Raw genomic sequence first — 20,134 nt, 5'->3', positions numbered from 1 at the left:
TTACAAGTGTTTTCACCCTCAGTAATCAGAGTTTCAGGAATCTATTTCTCTGATCCTATAAACTAAAATGTACAAAAAACAAACTTGCAATTGGAATTTTTCTTCCATTTGAGGGACTACTCTTTCTAAAAGGTACTGTGGATACAATTATTTTGGAGATATACATGCAGACTATATAAAATAATGACTTATGAATAACATTTATAGTGAGAAGAATACAATGAATGCCCTACAATTTTTTTTGCAGCTATAGTTCAATGGTAGGTAAGTGATATTTCATTTCGTGAGCACCAATATGCTCAGAACTGTAAAGAAAAGCATGAGACACACTGCTTCTGCCTTATTGAGCTTCAAGTCTAATGGCCTCAAGAATTGATGTTGTACATGTTTTTCTAGTAAGACATTTCATTACCTTCTGGAAGTAGCCTCTTTTTAATGTTTTGTCCCGAACTTGTCTAAAATATACATAGCCATAGTAATATGCAGGGTCCTTCTGTTAAAAAAAAAAAAAAATCAATAATTTGAAAGTAAAGACTGTTCCCTATTTTTGAACATTCTATGTGTTATTTAAAACATCATGTTTTCTTACATACTCTAAATTTGATATCTATGGTAACGTGAAAGGATAATTTGCTTCACCCTCTTTACAGGAACTAAAAATTCTACAACTGCTTGAACAAAAAAGCTCAAGATGGACTTATTGTAGCACTAGCTGGACTTATTGTTTGTTCAATGTGCTTGCTGTTTCTATTCTCCCTGTACCCATGTCCCCCTGAAATTTTCTGCAACCAGACTTAGTTTCCCCTGGAAAACACTATCAGAAAGTCAAATATAATGCTATAAATTATCTCATCAACAGTTTGGCATGGATTATCAGTAAGAAAAAAAAATAACGTGTCAATACGGAAATTTGTAAAAAAAAAAAAAAAGAGAGAGCTATGCTACATAGTGTAAGGTTTAACAGTGAACTGAAGAGCTTCTACTGGCCTAAGAAAAAATTGTTTAAAATTTGTCACGACAATACAGATTATGTTAAACAACCAACAGGCATACACCATATACTTGGATTACAGTTCATATGTTACAACTAAGGCTACGATTTAATCACAGAGCTCACAGATTCTATGACTTTACTGGACCTCTGTGACTTCTAGGGCTCCAGGAGAAGGAGGCGGAACTGTGCGCCCCTACCATACAACTGGGGCTGGCTGGAATCAGGACCCTGCAGCACCAGTCTGGCTGCTTCCACCAGGGGTCGCAGCCAGGGCCAGGACCACGTGCCCCTGCCCGGCGGCTAGACCAGGGGCCATGCACCCTACTGGTGGCTTCCCAGGGGCGTGTGCCCCCGTCCCCACAGTGGCTTGGCAGGGCTGCACACCCCTGTCCCATAGCTGCTGCCAGCTCTGGAGAGGGGGCTTTGTACCCCCCGTGGCTGCACCCCCGCTGCAGCCCCTGGAACCGGGGGGGGAGGGAGGAGGAGGGACCACGGGATGGCGCCTGTCAATCTCCCTGCCCCCCCATGGGACTCCATTCTCACCCCCTACCTAGCGCCCCCAGTTATTTTTAGTAAAGTAAGGGACAGGTCACAGGCTCCGTTAATTTTTGTTTATTGCCCGTGACCTGTTTGTGACTTTTACTAAAAATAACCGTGATAAAATCTTAGCCTTAGTTAAAACCTCTCTCTGACAAATAAGGAATCCTTCGTTCTAGGCTCGCTGTGGACATTTTCATTAAGTATTCAAGATGTTTTTCCTTTCCTTTTCATATTTTAGTAATTTAAATTTTGGTCTCCTGATTTTGGTTTGTATTGAAATCATATGACTATGAACTAATGTTTAAAAGCACACGTTAAAAAGTTAATCTAAAACATTCCCAAAGCACTAAGAAAAAGAATGCACAGACTTAAAACAAACCTAGTTTAGCACAAAGTATTTAAACCATTTCCATCCACCCTAAACCCAAGAATTCACAACCTTTTCCACCTATATTTATCAATTAAGACTTGAGTTCAAGGTTCTGTATTTTCCCAGAAGTAGATGAAGATAATTAGTTTTGTAAAGGAATTCAGAAAGTGCAGCTTTGATTTAGGCGATGCCATCAATAGCCGAAAGAAAAACAGAACTCTGAATTCAGATCTTAGAAAGTAAAAAGTATTTTTATTTTTCATTAAGAAACCAAATCAATTATTTATTCAAGATCATGGATCTGACTACTTTCTATCTTTAGTTTTCAGGGCAACCCATGGAGTGGATCTGGTCATCGGTGGAATTTCCCTGTACCACACCACTTATCTAGCGATAAATAGCATATATACAGAAAAAGCACTTAATAAAAGTGATTACTAGAATAGTTTACAATTCAAATACCATCTGGTAATATCATGCAACAAAAATTTATGAATATTTCTCTTTGAAAATGTTTCTTAATCAACTTCTCTAAATTAAATTTGGTCATTATGACACCAACACCAAAAATTCAGATCAGAGTTAGGGTACCTGTGCTAAATTTTAAGTGTACTTCTGAACTTTCTGTTTTTAAATTGGGATATATTTCCTTTAGTGCATTTCCAACCTTTAAGGAAACTGGTAAGTCTCTGTCCAGCTGGTCCAGCATACAATGAAGTGAGAGCCTCCTACTAGAAGATTGGCGGAATCTAAAACAAAACTGTGTGTCTCCAAGACAACCTATGCCAAAACAAAAACAGAAAAAAAAAAAGGAGGAAATAATGGTATCTTGATTTTAACAGACTTTAATTGAGGGCTTGTCTACACAGGGATGATACATCAGAGTAACTTCAGTTTGTTTGCCTTACAGTGCTTTGAGTCCACATGCAACTTTTTTTAAAAAGTGAACTATTTGGTGTTTTGGGCCACAGAAAATAATCCCCCTTGCAAGATACCCTCTCCAGCTGTCCATAACATTCAGAAAGTCTCCCTGCCACCTGCTCCCGCCCTTCGTCCAGGGTTTCTTTCTTTGCTCTCACAGACGTTGTGCAATATATGCCAAGCACTTATCACACAAGGAACATAATGATGAAAAACATTCAGCCTTGATGGAAAGCACCATCACCTTCCTTTCAGTCTTCCAAATGCATGCTCAACTGTTATTCTGCAACTACTGAGGGTATAGTTAAAATCACTCCTTTCTCTTATTCAAGTGTCCAGTAAAAGCTCCATAAGCCAGGGAAGCAAAGAGTATGGCTTGGTCTCCCAAAATGACAGAAGAAATCCTAACTCCTTTAGTGACCATAGTGGTTTGGGGAGCAAAAATTCGCTTGTTCATTCCAGCAAGTAGACCTGAATTTCTAATTCATTGTCATGCGGCCTGATTCATGGCATAGAGGGGATAGAATGTAAGGCCTGATAGACTGTGGCTCTTGATTCAGCTGCAAGCTAACAACCGCCTTCAAAATTTGTTCTTATGTTGTATTAGGCTTTAAATCTGAGCAGGAAAGCTTAACAAAAAAAAATCTTCAAGTTGTATAGCTTTTATTTTATTTGTTAATATAAACAATTTTCCAGCTAACCTCTGAAATAGCATTTTCATCCAGGGAAGGACTCTCATGAGCTATATCTTTTTTCATACACGACCATTATGATAGGAACTCTAAAGTAAGTCACACTATCAGCAACAAACAATGGTTTCTCTCCTAAAATTAATCCAGTTTTATACACTATACTCCTAGAATAATTTAATCTATTCTTTCTAAAACTATGTTAGTACTATTTTTGAGTTTAACGTTAGGTTTTATTCTTGATACATTATACTTTCCGGTGTGATTTTTAATTGTTGGATAAATTTGCAACCATTCACATTTCTAGTAATCTCAGGTGAGGGCAATACATTTCATGATTCAGAATGTAAGCCAATTATATGCAGGACTCAGGAAGGAACTGCTCCTCTACCACAGGTATTAGAACAAAGAAAATATATTATCTCAGTTTTAGTCACAAGACAATAGGCAAAAATAAGTCTAAGCAAATTGTAAAAATTACATAACAGCTAAAAACATTTGGCAGAGCATATTAACAGCAAGCCTGTTTTCCCCCATCCTTCCTCTTAAAAATTACAGAATCTGAATTTTGCAGGGGGCCCAAGTTGCTAATCACAAGTCTTCAACTCCCTTTGGAAGTTGAGAAGGGAGAGGATAAGTGAAAGAAGAGTTCAGCAAGCAGGACCACACAGAGTAATAGAGGCAAGGATTACAGAAACAGAAGACGGAGAGCCTAGCATTCTACTTCTAGACATGCTTTTATAACGATGAAATACAGACTTAACAAGTTAGAAGCATTTAATTATTTCAATCCAATATTCCCACCTCCTACGAACCTTAAATATTTAACCTCTGTGCCTCCGTTTCCCCAGCTGTATAACCCACCCATTTCATAGTTATATTGGGAGGTTTAGTCACTGTTTATAAAAAGCTTTCAGACCATCAGGTGGAAAGAAAAGCACACATTTCACAAGCTAACACTTCTAATATTTCACTTACACATAATAAACTAGGGTTCCTACAGATTAGCGCAGTACAAATAACTAGATTTTAATATTTTAAATTAGAGCTATTAATCAGTTAACTCACATGATTAATTTTTTTTAATCGCTATTAATTTTTTTGAGTTAATCACAGTTTTAATTGCACTGTTAAACAATAGAATACCAATTGAAATGTATTAAATATTTTTAGATGTTTTTCTACAATTTCATATAGTATTCTGTGTTGTAATTGAAATCAAAGTGTATCTTGTTTATTACCAATATTTCCACTGTAAAAAATGATAAAAGAAATAGTATTTTTCAATTCACCTCATATAAGTACTTTAGTGCAATCTCTGTCGTGAAAGTGCAACTTACAAATGTAGATTTTTTTTGTTACATAACTTCACTCAAAAACAAAACAATGTAAAACTTCAAAGCCTACAAGTCCACTCAGTCCTACTTCTTGTTCAGACATCGCTAAGACAAACAAGTTTGTTTACTGTAGCAGGGTGCTGGTGCAAAAGCACCTAATTACCCCTGCTCAGCCAGCTCCAAATCAAGAGAAATAGATTGGGGCTGGTGAAACAGACCTGATGCCTGGCCTGGGGATTGGCTCCTCCTGTGTGCCTGACAAGCCAGCAGTTATAAGGGCTGGGAGCCAGAAGAAAAGCCAGCCAGGGAAAGGTCAGTCTCCTAGCTGTGGGCTGACTGCAGGAAAAGAGGGATCTAATCCTGTAAGCCTTGTAAATAGCTCAACACTGGTGGTGGGAGAACTGTGTGTGTAAATAAAGCCCTGGGTACTGCATAATTGGAAGCCTCTCTGCACTTTATTGGGACAGCCAGCAGGCTCTGCAGGAGGGGCGTGACAGAGAACCTGTCACATTTACATTTACAGGAGATAATGCTGCCCACTTCTTATTTACAATGTCACCAGAAAGGGAGAACAGGCATTTGCATGGCACTTTTGTAGCTGACACTGCAAGGTATTTACATGCCAGATATGCTAGACATTCATAGGCCCCTTCATGCTTCGGCCACCATTCCAGAGGACATGCTTCCATGTTGATGACATTTGTTAAAAAAATGTGTTAATTAAATTTGTGACTGAACTCCTTGGGGGAGAATTGTATGTCCCCTGTTCTATTTTACCTGCATTCTGCCACATATTTCATGTTATAGTAGTCTCGGATAATGACCCAACATGTTGTTCATTTTAAGTTGTTCACTGCAGATTTCACAAAATGCAAAGAAGGTACCAATGTGAGATTTCTAAAGATAGCTACAGCACTCGACCCAAGGTTTAAGAATCTGAAGTGCCTTCCATAATCTGAGAGGGACGAGGCGTGGAGCATGCTTTCAGAAGTCTTAAAAGAGCAACACTCTAATGCGGAAACTACAGAACCCGAACAACCAAAAAAGAAAATAAACTTTCTGCTGGTGACATCTGACTCAGATAATGAAAATGAACATGCGTCAGTCCACACTGCTTTGGACTGTTATCGAGCAGAACCTGTCATCAGCATGGATGCATGTCTCTTGGAATGATGGTTGAAGCATGAAGGAACATATGAATCTTTAGCGCATCTGGCATACAAATATCTTGCGACGCCAGCTATAAAAGTGCCATGCAAATGCCTGTTCTCACTTTCAGGTGACATTGTAATCAAGAAGCAGGCAGCATTATCTTCTGCAAATGTAAACAAACTTGTTTGTCTGAGCAATTGGCTGAACAAGAAGTAGGACTGAGTGGACTTGCAGGCTCTAAAATTTTACATTGTTTTATTTTTTAATGCAGATTTTTTTTGGTATATAATTCTACATTTGTAAGTTCAACTTTCATGATAAAGAGACTGTACTAGAGTACTTGTATTAGGTGAACTGAAAAATACTGTTTCTTTTGTTTTTATACAGTGCAAATACTTGTAATCAAAAATAAACATAAAGTGAGCACTGTACACTGTGTTCTGTGTTGTAACTGAAATCAATATATTTGAAAATGTAGAAAACCATCCAAAAATATTTAAATAAATGGTATTCTATTGTTGTTTAACAGCGCAATTAATCGTATGATTAATTTTTTTTAATCGCTTGACAGCCCTATTTTAAATTAAGGTTAAACTGTGAATTTCCTGGGTTTGTAATGCTTGGGGGTGGGGGTGGATAATCACAACATTCCTTGTAATACAGGTTTACCCTAAATTACTGATAAGTACTGTCAAACTTAACTCTGTCTTAGTATAGTTTGGTCTGGAAATAGAACACACACCGATTTCAGATGACAAAGTAAAGGAAGCATTTACCTGAATTGGAATCTGGAAAAGACAAATAGCAAATACTGGTTTTCTGGAATGGAAAAAAAGCAACAGAGCAGTTTTATTTCCTGAAACACACAATTTTAGTGACATACTATGTAATGTACTGTATATGTAATAGCTCTTACTCACCTCTTTATCTGTAAGTTTTGAATGCTGAGGATATATTACCTACAAAAAAAAAAAGTTATTTTGTTTGACAACAGAATGGATAACAGACTATAATAAGTTCATCTTTTAAATAGTTGCTATGATGCAGTACTCACTGACTTGTCCACGTCTATCCTAGTTTCAGTACATGGTAGTGAAATCACATTTCACAACACTATCCTTTTTCCATCTGCTAGAGTTTGACTTTCACACTCCTCAAAATCAGTGCTCTTTCCTACTCAGATAGTCTTCATTATCACAGCTGCTAGTTATATCATAACTTATCTTCTCAACCAGTCACTGTAAAAACCTTACTGGTGCAAAAAAATGTAAGCTTACTGTCTCTCCCCCACATCTGGAAAAAAAAAAAAAGGTAGAAATTGACTGAATAAGAATGGTAACTAGTTAGAGTATGTTTGTTGAGAATCAGTGTTCACTCCAGGCTACAGCATCCCTTAACTAGATAGAGCTAACATAATTGCCACTGCAGCCACTTGAGGTGACAAAAAAAAATTGTGTGCATTAAGCAACTGAAGAGAGACAAAACACAGACTTGGCTTTTGAAATAAACGCACAGCTTACTCCTCATATGCCCTTTCACCAATGTGATATCCTGTCTGTTGTTTTTTTGAAAGCCACCTGGATAAATAGGACAGGTATGTTCCAAAGTTTAAAACACTTTGGATGGAATCATGGCCCCACTCAAGTCAATGGAAAGACTCCCATAACTTTAATGGAGATCAAGATTTTACCCTTTTACTTAAAACTCATATTGTATTTACAGAGATGAGTCAAATGTTACATCAGCAAGAAGGCAAAATATTTTATATTTAGACAGACCAGTACACTGAAGATTTATCTTGAGGTAATTAGAAGTACATACAAAAACTGCTTTAAAAGAATGTTAAGTTTGCAAAGACTTCCCTTTCCTTCCTGGATCATATAGAGAACATAATTGCTTGCACAGCCCTCATCATGCTCATTACATTTACAGGTCCGCATTAAGATAATGATTGTAATCACATTTTATTCTTCAGGGCTTCAGCCAGTCACCTATAGTGGTCAGGAAAGAATCCCCCCTCCCCCCCCCCGATGTACAGCCTTTCCTGTATGTATTCTGGGGGTGGATTTTACCTTCCTTTGAAGCATTCCTAAATCAGCACATTGAGGTGGTTCCAATAATCCTCTTTATAGATGTCTGGCTGGTGAGTCTTGCTCACATGCTCAGGGTCATACAAATAGTCAAATACAGGGTCAGGAAGGAGTTCTTCCCCAGGTCAGATTGGCAGGGATCTCACGGGTTTTTTGCCTTCCTCTGTAGCATGACACATGGTTCATATACTGGGAACATATACTTAGTATTTCACCTAATCAATTCCTGCTACTGTAGGGGCCTCAGACACTGGTAGCACCTTAGTCTTTCTGGGTGAAATTTAATTGCCTGTGATATACTGGGGGTCAGACTAAATGATAGGATGGTTCCTTCTGGCCTTAAGTTCTATGAAACTATGAAAATCAGGAAGTATCATAATCAAGGTCAACCCTGCAACTTTAATTTTACAGTCTTTAAGTACATAATTATGTACTAATTTTTCCACAAGGAAAGCTTGCCTCCATCCTAAAATGGCAGTATGAGACCTGGCTTAATAATAAGGATTATAAACTTCATATCATTAATATGAGTCAGTGATAAAGGTGAAGACATGAATTTTTGATCTCCTGACTCCCAGCCCAGTTTTACAAGTGCTGAACAAGTTCTACTGCACGTATATAAATGGCAAATTTCTGAAGCTTGTAAAGTGACAAAATCTTAATGGATTTTCAGTGACATCAGAAGACACCTCTCCAACCTTAAGATCAGCCCCCTGCCAAATTTCAAATTCCCAGCACCCCAGGGTTTGGAACAGCAGTTTCAGATAAAACTACAAAACAACTTAACTTTGGCATTTTTCCCTAACTTTGTTTTCAGAAACAGCTAAACTTGTTTAGCTCAATTTTTTTCCAAACATTTCAACAGAAGGCTCTAGAGACCAAGTATGAAAAAGTTCAACCCAAGCAGTTAACCTTTCCGAAGAGCTCAATTCAGTTGGAAACAGTGGCCATATAATGGGAGTAGTAAACAACCTTAATATAATTGCTGCTACAAACTCCATCTTTAACAACGCAACTCCTGTTACCAAAAATATGACAAAAACAAACACACAATCTTCTCTTTCCCACACAAGAGAATAATTTAATGCCCCACTGAAATCCAGTTTGTTTTTTATTAAATTTTAGCATTCAAATAGTTTAGAATAGGAAGTTTATACTGTCTCCAAATGAAAATGCGGGGGAAATATAAGTAGGATTAATGTAATTACCAACACCGAAATATGGCCAGGATACAGGAATTTCATTCTACCAATGCAAAAAGTGCCAAATTTTATTTATCACAGGTAGACAGCACTTCATTTCTCTCATGAGAAGTGCAAGATCTCCAGCAGCCTACCAATCTCTGATAACATGCTGGAGCACTAATTCAATAAAAACTCAGAAGGAAAACTGCCATATACCAAGTCACCAACACCACCTGTAGCAGTAGTAGCCAGGGTTTTCATTGGTCTCCTTTTCTATTATTACATGGGCCTCATCCTTTTCAGACCTCAAACAGAGCACATCACAGACAGAAGTATCATGGATGTTAGCAGCACAGAAATTTAGGCCTTATCTACATAGAAAATGCACCAGTCTAAATTATTATTTAAAAAAATGAATTTAGTTAAACTGGTGCAACACTTAATATAGACACACTCTTCTTTAGATCAGTTTACATCTGATTATAGGCAGCACAGGTAGCAACATCTCTAGTTAAGGCTGCCTGAAACTTTCCGATTGTTTGTTTGGGGTTGGGTTTTTTTTGGAAGGAGGTGGGGGGCCAGTTGTGTATACCTTTACCAAACTGGTTGGTTGGAAATTCTTTATGCTTGGTGCCTGCCTCAGATTGATTTTTTTTTCGAGGGGGGGGGGGGGCAATGTTCAGCTAAAACAATTCAAACATTTCTCAGAATGAGACATGGGGAAAATGTTGTTTTCCCCATATTAATTTTTTTTTACCACTATTATGTTGAGAAACTTTGGTGTCTCCATGCTTTAGAAGAAATACTTGAAATTTGTCAGGAGGTGGGGGGGGTCACCAAGGTGTCAAGGATGTGCCTTTTGGGGCCACCATGAAAGTCAGCCAAAATTTGTCCACATTATAATCCTCTGAAAAATCTCCATTTGCATATGCTCAGTAGAGACTTGCTAGAATTAGGCAGCTTAATTCTCTGAAGATTCCATCAGTACTGAGTATGCTCCAGTACTTCACACCTAACAGATGTCAACATGCACTATCCCAACAGAGCAACTAAGCATGCTCCATTCCAGGACTGCAGGGATGAAGGCAACACTTTCCCTGCATTTGACCCTACTGGTGACTGGTGGTGCCAAGTACCAGAACTGGGGACAAATGTTCCCAATGCTCCCATTGCTGGTACCCAGGCAGTGAGGAGGAGGAGGAAACTGCCTGATTTGAAGGCACAGGGGTGAGAAATTGCAGGGGGGGGGGGGGAGATGCAATAAGGGGACAAAGGGGCAGGATGAGAGGGGAACAGAACTGAGGGGAGGACTGGGTAAATATAGGAGCCAGGGATAGCCAAAGAACTGGGGGGGGGGGGGGGCGGAGACAAAGACAAGAAAAGGGGACACAGGCAGAGGACAAAAAGAGGCTGAGGACAGGGGAATAGCAGCAGTGGAGGGGAGAGGCCAGATATGACAGGGGCAAAAGGGTCTGTAACCACTAGAGATCATTGTGGAAAGTTTTGGTTTACATTACTTGCCTCATATCACATAGGAACTGTGGAAGAGGCCGGGATAGAATCTAATTTGCTATAATGGCATTCAAATACCTTAACCATGAATACCAGAGTTTCAGCAAACCAGCGTTAATAAAACCTCATTTAATGGTGAGAGCTAAGCCACAATTCATAAATAGAGGCAATGCAAAGTGATTTGAAAATAGTGGGCATTGGAGACAACCAAATTTTACCGGCTGTTTGAAAAGAAATATATAAGACAGCCTTACTGAGTCTTGCAGACTTGCAGTTTTCTATATACGCCAGGTACAGTATTGCTCCCTCTTTCCTTTGAAAGAGTTTCAAGACAGAAGACCAGATGTATGTTCATTAATTCCAGTTAAGAGAAAAACAAGTGTTCACTTTGTAACTTCCATACCTTTTGGCATCTCATAGGGTTGAGAAAGTTACCTGTACTTTGTTACTCAAGGCGAAAATCTTGTTGCTGATTAAAGACAGTTTAACTGACAGAAAAGTCTTAGACCCTAAGCATGCAGATACTTAATTTTAAAAAGAGATTTCCATAGAAATTTATGGGATTGCTTGCGTGGCAAAAGTTAAGCATGTCCATAAGCATTTGCCGAATACGGGCCACTGTGAGCTCTCCTCACTGCTGAGAAAAGCTAAAAGGACAGTGTTTAAGTCATGTGTTGCAAACAAATTAATTTATCTTTGTTGTTAGTAATACATTATAACATTAACCAAATCAAATTTTTAACTTCAATTTACTTATAGCTATTTATTCTATTTACATTTCTCTCGGCTATAACAAAGAAACACCATTAAGTCTGTTTCAACTTTGTTAAGAGCTGCAATGTCTGGGTTTCAGAAATTTAACAGTATATACTTACTAGTGATCTGGAGGAGACTGAGAAGATGGTCTACACTCAGACTGCTACAATACATCTTTTAAACCTTTATTTAACACCTAGATACTATGAAAATGATACTATTAGAGAAATGTGAAAAACACACTCGTTTTGGATCAAGATGACAATAGCTCAGAAAAATGCACTGAGGGGTGATGGGCATGGGGTGATGGGCATAGGCTAAACAATTATTTGAAGTTAATTAATTCTATTACTTGTCTTGGTGTTTGCCTGCTTTTTATTTTCAAATGTAGAGGAACCCAGTCAATTTAAAATCTAGCTGTTTTAAGACCATGAGTCTAAAGTAGTTCAATATATTGCCCTTACCTCTGAGTCGAGTTTTCTGATTTCATGCAATCAAATCTCTCGTTCGCTCCTTTTTTTTTCTTTTTTTTTTTTTAATTTCCTCTGTTGCTGTGTGACACAAACAATAGGGGAAGTGCCCGACTCCGGGAGAGCGATAGTGAAACTGACTCTACACAAAGTGCTGTCAAAAGCCCAAACCCAAACGGCCCCCGCCAGTGCCGCTGACCTGCAGGGTCACGCAGGACGGAGGCTGGCAGGTGAGGCGCCTTCGTGCAGAGTGAGCGCCTCAGGCGGAAGGCATCTCCCCTGGAAGGCGCAGAGCGGCCCCCCGGCCCGGAGCGTTCCCCTCCTCAGTGCCAAGGGCCGGGCGAGCCAGGGGTCGGCGCGGCAGAGTCTCCCTGCGGCAAAGGAGCCAGGGTGGGATACCGCAACCCCGACCCCGCCGAGAGCGGCGCACAGGCAGCTCCACCGGCTGGGGGGAGAGGGGGCCCTCCCGCCCCTGTCGCTCACCTCCACGGCCTGGCCCAGCTCCAAGTCGAAACCCACCACGCACACGCAGTGCAGCCAGGCCGAGAAACGGTCCCAGGGCATCAGCGACAGGCACCGGCCCGGCGCAACCTCCTCCGCCTCACAGGAGCTCCGCGAGGCCGCGCTGAGGGCGCCGCTCTGGCTCTGCTCCCGCACGGACATGGCGCGGCCGAGCCGGCTCCGGCCCGCAAACAAACGGGGAGAGGGCGGCAGGGTAGAAAGAGAGTCACGTGACGCGCTGCGCGCTCCGTCTTCTTCGGGGACGGGAGCGTCCAAACTAGTTGGGGAGGGGAGGGGAGAGCGGGAGAGTCGAAAGCAGGGGTAGGCAACCTATGGCACAGGTGCTAAATAAAGGCGGCACGCGAGCTGATGTTCAGTGGCACTCACACTGCCCGGGTCCTGGTCACCGGTCGGGGGGGGGGGCTCTGCATTTTAATTTAATTTAATTTTAAATGAAGCACTTCTGAAAGGTTGCCGACCCCTGGTCTAAAGTGTCCCCAAGCGGGCAAGGAAAAGAAACCGCCCGCCGCAGCGGGAGAGTCTCCAAAGCTCTCTCCATTGTATGAGGCGAGAGGGTGCAGCCACTGGGGCAGGCCCTGAACTTTGACCACTGTCGCCCTGCCCGCTGTGTCCTCACAGAGGAGGGGAGATCTGCCGGTCCCTCTTTAACAGCCGTGATCCCATCTTTGGCCCTTTAATGGTACCTGACCCCTGGCTTCACAAGGGTCGTGGGGCCAGTTCCTCCATCTCGCTGGCTGCCATGGCCCATGCTGTGGCATCTTCCCCGTCTTGCTTGTTCACTGACAGGACTCATGCCATGTCACAGAGTTAAGGCCAGAAGAGACTACCAGATCCCTATTCGCCAGGACACTAGACACCACCCCCTCACCTCTGCACCAAGCCCAAACAACCAGAATTAGACCAAAGTATTACTGCCCTCAGGAGAAAGAACAGGAGTACTTGTGGCACCTTAGAGACTAACAAATTTATTAGAGCATAAGCTTTCGTGGACTACAGCCCACTTCTTTGGATGCATACACAGTGGAATAAATATTGAGGATATATATATACACACATACAGAGAGCATAAACAGGTGGGAGTTGTCTTACCAACTCTGAGAGGCCAATTAAGTAAGAGAAAAAAAACTTTTGAAGTGATAATCAAGATAGCCCAGTACAGACAGTTTGATAAGAAGTGTGAGAATACTTACAAGGGGAGATAGATTCAATGTTTGTAATGGCTCAGCCATTCCCAGTCCTTATTCAATCCTTTGTTGATTGTGTCTAGTTTGCATATCAATTCCAGCTCAGCAGTCTCTCGTTGGAGTCTGTTTTTGAAGTTTTTCTGTTGTAATATAGCCACCCGCAGGTCTGTCACTGAATGACCAGATAGATTAAAGTGTTCTCCCACTGGTTTTTGAGTATTATGATTCCTGATGTCAGATTTGTGTCCATTAATTCTTTTGCGTAGAGACTGTCCCGTTTGGCCAATGTACATGGCAGAGGGGCATTGCTGGCACATGATGGCATATATCACATTGGTAGATGTGCAGGTGAACGAGCCCCTGGTGGTATGGCTGATGTGATTAGGTCCTATGATGATGTCACTTGAATAGATATGTGGACAGAGTTGGCATCGGGCTTTGTTACAAGGATAGGTTCCTGGGTCAGTGGTTTTGTTCAGTGATGTGTGGTTGCTGGTGAGTATTTGTTTTAGGTTGGGGGGTTGTCTGTAAGCGAGGACAGGTCTGTCTCCCAAGATCTGTGAGAGTAAAGGATCATCTTTCAGGATAGGTTGTAGATCTCTGATGATGCGCTGGAGAGGTTTTAGTTGGGGGCTGAAGGTGACAGCTAGTGGTGTTCTGTTATTTTCTTTGTTGGGCCTGTCTTGTAGGAGGTGACTTCTGGGTACTCGTCTGGCTCTGTCAATCTGTTTTTTCACTTCAGCAGATGGGTATTGTAGTTTTAAGAATGCTTGATAGAGATCTTGTAGGTGCTTGTCTCTATCTGAGGGATTGGAGCAAATGCGGTTATATCTTAGAGCTTGGCTGTAGACAATGGATTGTGTGGTGTGTCCTGGATGGAAGCTGGAGGCATGTAGGTAAGTGTAGCGGTCAGTAGGTTTCCGGTATAGGGTGGTATTTATGTGACCATCGCTTATTAGCACAGTAGTGTCCAGGAAATGGACCGCCCTCACGAGGACTCAACTAGTGTGTCACAGGTAGAGAGAAGAAGGAACTGAGGTGCACCAATGCTTGAGAGCCCTGCAATGGCAGGGGCTTGATTATTTGAGATATACTGTTGTTCATGGTTAAGACACTAGACAGATTTAAAAGATCAGGGTCCTATTCCTGGCTCTTGCCCTCAATTACACAGGCAGTTTACACAGACTACACATTAGATTACTCTGTGCTCCATTCCCTATCTGTTAAATGGGGAAGTAATTAAAAGCCATTGCTGCACATATTTTGAGCTTTGTATGTTCTAAACACCCCCATGCTAGCTGTTTTTTGCTTTAGGATGTATTTATTGGGTCATATCAATGCCACACAAGCAATTAGAGGGTCCTTTGTATTTTCAAGCTAATATTTGTTTTCTGAGAAACAATGTTTTCTCAGGGTTTTATGTTTCTTCCCTGAAGTGATAGATTTTTTTCAACCATAATTCCAGGCTAACAAAGGTTTGTGAGTGGGGATATTATTAAAAAATCCTTTTCCAGGTGCACTATGTGGGTTTTACTTTCCATTAAGGAAAGGAAAGTGTGGGGCCTTAACAGGTTGACACTGTGTCTTTAAAGGAATGAAAAAAAGCAACAAACATTAATATTTTTAAATGCTACTTTCTTTTTTTAAGAAATAATATTATTTTTTCTATATACAACAATAGTTTCCTCTAACTACACTTGTACATATCATTACAGACATTTCACACATAATAGATGCCCTGCTTTTATCATTTTGCTTAGTTGTCCTGTACAGCAGATGGGATTGGACTTCCTCAGATCTATACAACTTTAGGATTCAAGCCTACACTGGTTATTTCTCAGTAGCAGCTACTCTCTTGTCCCATGCTGGCATGCCATGTGCCCTTAAGCCTCAACTTCAGTGAGGCATGAAGGTGTGAAAGTCCACTCTTCTCAGCAGAGTAATGCCCAACACTTCTTCCTCATTGCTAACAGGATTTTCAGACCAGTCATGCTGGCTTTATATTACTGTTTGGAAACCAATATAATTAGTAATAATATAATTAAATATAATGCAATCTGTAGTGTGGATGCAGTTATATCAATATAAAGCTGTTTATATTAGTATAGATTGTTTCAGTAAATAGATATAGTTATAATTTATAAACCGATATAGTTAAATTGATACAACAAAGGTATGTAGACATGCCCTAAGGACCTAAGTTTTGCTGATTTAACTATGCCAATATACTTAAAGTGGGAATGCAGTTATACCAGTATAACTTGTTGAGTTTCAGGAAATGTAATAAGCCATACCAGTATAAGGCATTTTTATACAGGTATAATTGCATCCACAGACACTAGGGCTTTTACTTGCATAATTATGTTGGTAAAAATTACACTCCTAACCAATAACTGTACTGGTGAAACTTTTAAGTGTAGACCAGTCCTTCGATGTACTGCATTTGTGACAGGCTTCTTGACTTCCCCAACACATACTTATCTGCACAAACGCCAAGTAAAATCTGGCCCTTTATCAGTCAACACCAACCATTAAAATAGCAAATAACCCATTAGTAAATATTTCTCTGTCACTGCAACCAACCAAAGATTAGCATTCTGGCGACATGTTCTTTCATCATATATTTCCAATGCATCAGCAAAGAAAGTGACAGCCTACTACAGAACATATTTGTAGGCCATGCATCTGTGTTGTACAGCTCTCAGACAAAAAGCTCTTCAGGGATTCAGACTGGATCATTGCATAATTCAGAACTGATATGCTTTGCTACTACTTCATTTGCACCCATAGACACTCTGAAGGCTTGAATTACCATGCATTCAGATAATACTAGCTACTCTACTAATTACTGCAACAGGAACATTTCAACAATGACAGAGGGGGTGACCAAAATGTCATAATGCTGTTTCCGCTTCATTAATTAATTTTGTGAAAGCACTTCTGCTACCTAAGAAAAGATTAAGTTTCCAATCACTGCATCATAGCAGCAAAAAGGAGACTTTTTACAATAAAGATAGTATACTTTCCACACATATTAAATATTTTCGATTGCCCACATCTCCCTCCAACCCTCTAGTGGATATCAGAAGATTTTTGTGAACAAAACATTCTTGTTTGAACATGCAGATTATCTGTAATATGGTTCACAGGAAATGTATTTGCCTGTTACCCTGCAATAATGCTTTCTTTTGTGACAGTTTGGCAGTGTATAGCTTGGGTTTGAGGAAAGTTGGTCTTGTAAAAGTATTGGACTAGGATGCAGATATCTGTCAATTCACAGCTCTGCTACAAACTTCCAAATTACCTTACCAAAACAACCTCCCGCATACAATCATCACATTTTTCAAACCGATCTCTCCTCAAATACTTGCAAATCTAGATGCAACTTGCAGTATGTGTGGAAGAGTAAAACAAAATTTAAAAAACCACCAAGACCAAAACTAACAAACAAAAAACAGCACCTGATAAACCAGGGTGAGGAGTGAGTTCCAGAATTAGGGGCCCCTAATGGAAAACATTGTCCTACTATCTGTCTCTTTAGAACCCACTGGTTACCATTGCTTCCAAAGCAGCACACTAGAAGAGATGCAGACTCTCAGATACAGTAAGCAGGCCCCACTGATGTAAAATAAACACGTGTAAGTATTTGAGAGATTGGGGCCTTATCCAGCTCCTCTCTAAATTTAAATCCTATTCTTTTCATCTCTTTCCATAAGGAAGTCTCTCCATGTTGCTATTCAATTTAATTGCTGGTGTCTGGAGCCCCCTGTTTCTGCTGTGTCTTACTTGACATTGGCTGACCATTGTTCCAGGTGAGTGTGTACTATTGGTTTATATAATGGCACTATAATATTATTTTCTACATCATTCTTACACCAGGAGTTCTGAATCTTTTCTATACTGCAAGTCAATTTTCCATATCAGGACCTGCATGTCAGCAGCACCCCACCCATTTAGCTAGGATCAAGTCGTAGCCCCCTCCCATTTTGCAGTTCGAGAAAGGCAGGATGGTTATGACTCCCAGACAAATGCTCACAACTTCCAGTGTGAATACCTCTTCATTACACATCCAAATAATTTGTTTGCCTTTTTGATCACCACTGTTCAATAATCAGATCTTTCCACTGAGTTGCTCATAACACCAAGATCTTTTCCCTGAATGATTACAGTTAATTTGGAATTCATGGGGGCCACTGCAGCAAAAGATGCTGAGATTTTGAGGCAATCCTTAGGACCTGAGAAACTCTGATATCCTGAGACACTTAGGCCAGGAAGTTAGGCAGGTGTGGACATGACTCAACTGCTACTTCATTCCATTGGCCTCAAATAAACACCAATTGCCTAGGAAGAGAAATGTGATTGTGCCCTCCCTTCCATTTCCCTCATCCAATATGGTCATACAGTGTGGCCTTATTGCCCTTAACTATGATGGCTGTCATCCATAAAATTCTATGGGCTTCCTGACCTTAACTAAGATGGCCACTAAAATGGCCACATTTGCCCATACCTAATATGGCTGACAAATCTTACTGCCTTTTATGCCATGTGTGGCAAGGGGTGGTTTGCCTAAATTGAGCATGTGCCAGCCAGTCAGTCATTTTTATTCCTGGCAAAAGCAATCTACAACTGCACATTCTGATGGGAATTGGTCATCCCTTGTAAAATACCCATCCACCTGTTTCTACCCTGGACCTAAAGAGGGACACTTTCTGAGAGGTACAGAACACCTCATAAAATACCCACATGGTGGTTTTGTTTGTGTGGTCTCCCTAATTTTGCTTTTACTGAAAACATTTATTTTTATTCATTTTGTGTGTGTGTTTGTTTTTTAAGTAAAAAGGGTGCTATCTGGAGAATACCATAGCGGTGGATGTTTTAATTAGCTACTACTGTAAAATTATAATTATATACATTGAACTTAAATATGATAATTAATGGAATTTCTCCACTACACGTGTATTCTCCATTCCATTCTGCCATCTTCCTTTACATCTTTCCTTTATTTCTTCATCTCGATTGACTCAAATGCCTACAAACACCAATGATTTTTCTCTTCCTTTGATTCCTTCCTCAAACACTCTTTCATTTCTAAGCAGGATCTTTCTAAAAAATTCAAAGAAAAAAAGATATTTGGCAGGAATTCTCTGCTCACACCCTTCTCTCCTTTTCATCATCAGAACTTCCTCCCTGTGATGGGACACACCCACATCCCAGTGATAGGCTAGCAAGTATTCCTGTACTCAGCTAGTGCCAATTACGTGCACCTGCAGAACATGTGCAACTTGGAAAAGGCAAAGGTGACATTCTCCCTCCCCCCCTTCGACAACGAGAGCATTGCCCAGAATAGGATGACCAGATAGCAAGTGTGAAAAATCGGGACGGGGGTGGGTGGGTAATAGCCTTAGGAGCCCATATTAAAAAAAGCCCCAAATATCGGGACTGTCCCTATAAAATTGGGACATCTGGTCACCCTAGCCCAAAAGGAGAGGCTGCTAGGGAGCTCCAGTACTAAAGGGAGCCCAGACTAGGTTGACCAGATAGCAAGTGTGAAAAATCGGGACACGGAGTGGGGGGGTAATAGGCACCTATATAAGACAAAGACCCAAATATTGGGACTGTCCCTATAAAATCGGGACATCTGGTCACCCTAGCCCAGCCTGAGGCAGTAGCTAGCCTTTCCTCTCTCCATTCCTCTTTACCGCCCCCCCACACACTTTGAGGTACAGACTAACACTACAATCCTGATACAGTGAGGGACCCAGGAGGGCTGCTCCCAGACAATAACTTGTGTCAGGACCCGGGAAGTGCCACCAGTGACTAGAAGTAATTGGATTCAGAAATGATGCTGGGAGTGAGCTGAACTCCTGCTGGGAACAGAGAGATTGCCTAGGAGTGGGGGCACCCATAAGAGACCTAGGAGCAAGAGACTCAAAAAGATTTTGGAAGAGCCCAGGCTGAGAGTTGGACAGCTACACTCTCTTGTCTCCTTTTTTACCACCTTTCTAACTTTAAAATGTCCTTAGATCTGCTTCTTGTCTCTAAATCTCTTTACTCAGATGAATCTAAATTCTGTTGTACTTTCTATCACTTCCTCCCTCTCCCTGATCCCCTTTATTTCCTTCCTACTTTCATACAGCATACCTTAATACAGTAGCCTAGATAATATAAAAACTCCTTAGAGAACTGATTTTCAACTTGTGCTATGTGGACCTCAGTCATATGGTATATGGGTAAATTTGAGGTATAGGGAAAGAATAACAATCTACTAAAAATCAATTATGAAGGTGGTATGCCAAATACTTTTGAGTCTTGGAAGTGATATGCAATGTCTTGAAGTTTGAGAATCACTTGTGTAGATCCATCTTGCTTCTACTAGGACATACCCATTGCCCTTTTATTTCCGAAAACATGCC

The 20,134-nt window shown here is 40.6% G+C and overlaps 1 protein-coding gene across 5 annotated transcripts in view; it reads right to left on the bottom strand.

Annotated features, from left to right (window-relative positions):
• The window catches only part of DENND6A (DENN domain containing 6A), a 38,815-nt gene extending 26,049 nt beyond the window's left edge, over positions 1-12,766 (bottom strand). For 2 of the 5 annotated variants that reach the window (XR_006174312.2, XM_005288352.3), the window contains exons 1-5: positions 12,499-12,766; positions 6,924-6,962; positions 6,780-6,822; positions 2,572-2,684; positions 413-493 (exon numbers count right to left, since the gene is read on the bottom strand). Coding sequence is in view for 3 of the 5 variants with exons in the window: in XM_005288352.3 (XP_005288409.2) it covers positions 413-493; positions 2,572-2,684; positions 6,780-6,822; positions 6,924-6,962; positions 12,499-12,678 (456 nt within the window). In the remaining 2 variants the exon portion in view is untranslated. Of the gene's footprint in view, positions 1-412; positions 494-2,571; positions 2,685-6,779; positions 6,823-6,923; positions 6,963-7,057; positions 7,297-12,009; positions 12,092-12,498 lie in introns of those variants that run through there. The other 3 variants (XM_065550974.1, XM_065550975.1, XM_065550976.1) reach the window with 3 other exon arrangements.
• Positions 12,767-20,134: the final 7,368 nt, after the last annotated feature.

Source organism: Chrysemys picta, chromosome 7 (genome assembly GCF_011386835.1).
Source record: "Chrysemys picta bellii isolate R12L10 chromosome 7, ASM1138683v2, whole genome shotgun sequence".
NCBI classification, from domain to species: domain Eukaryota; kingdom Metazoa; phylum Chordata; order Testudines; family Emydidae; genus Chrysemys; species Chrysemys picta.
Note: the sequence above shows the minus strand (reverse complement) of the source record. Positions and strands in the feature narration are given on the sequence as shown.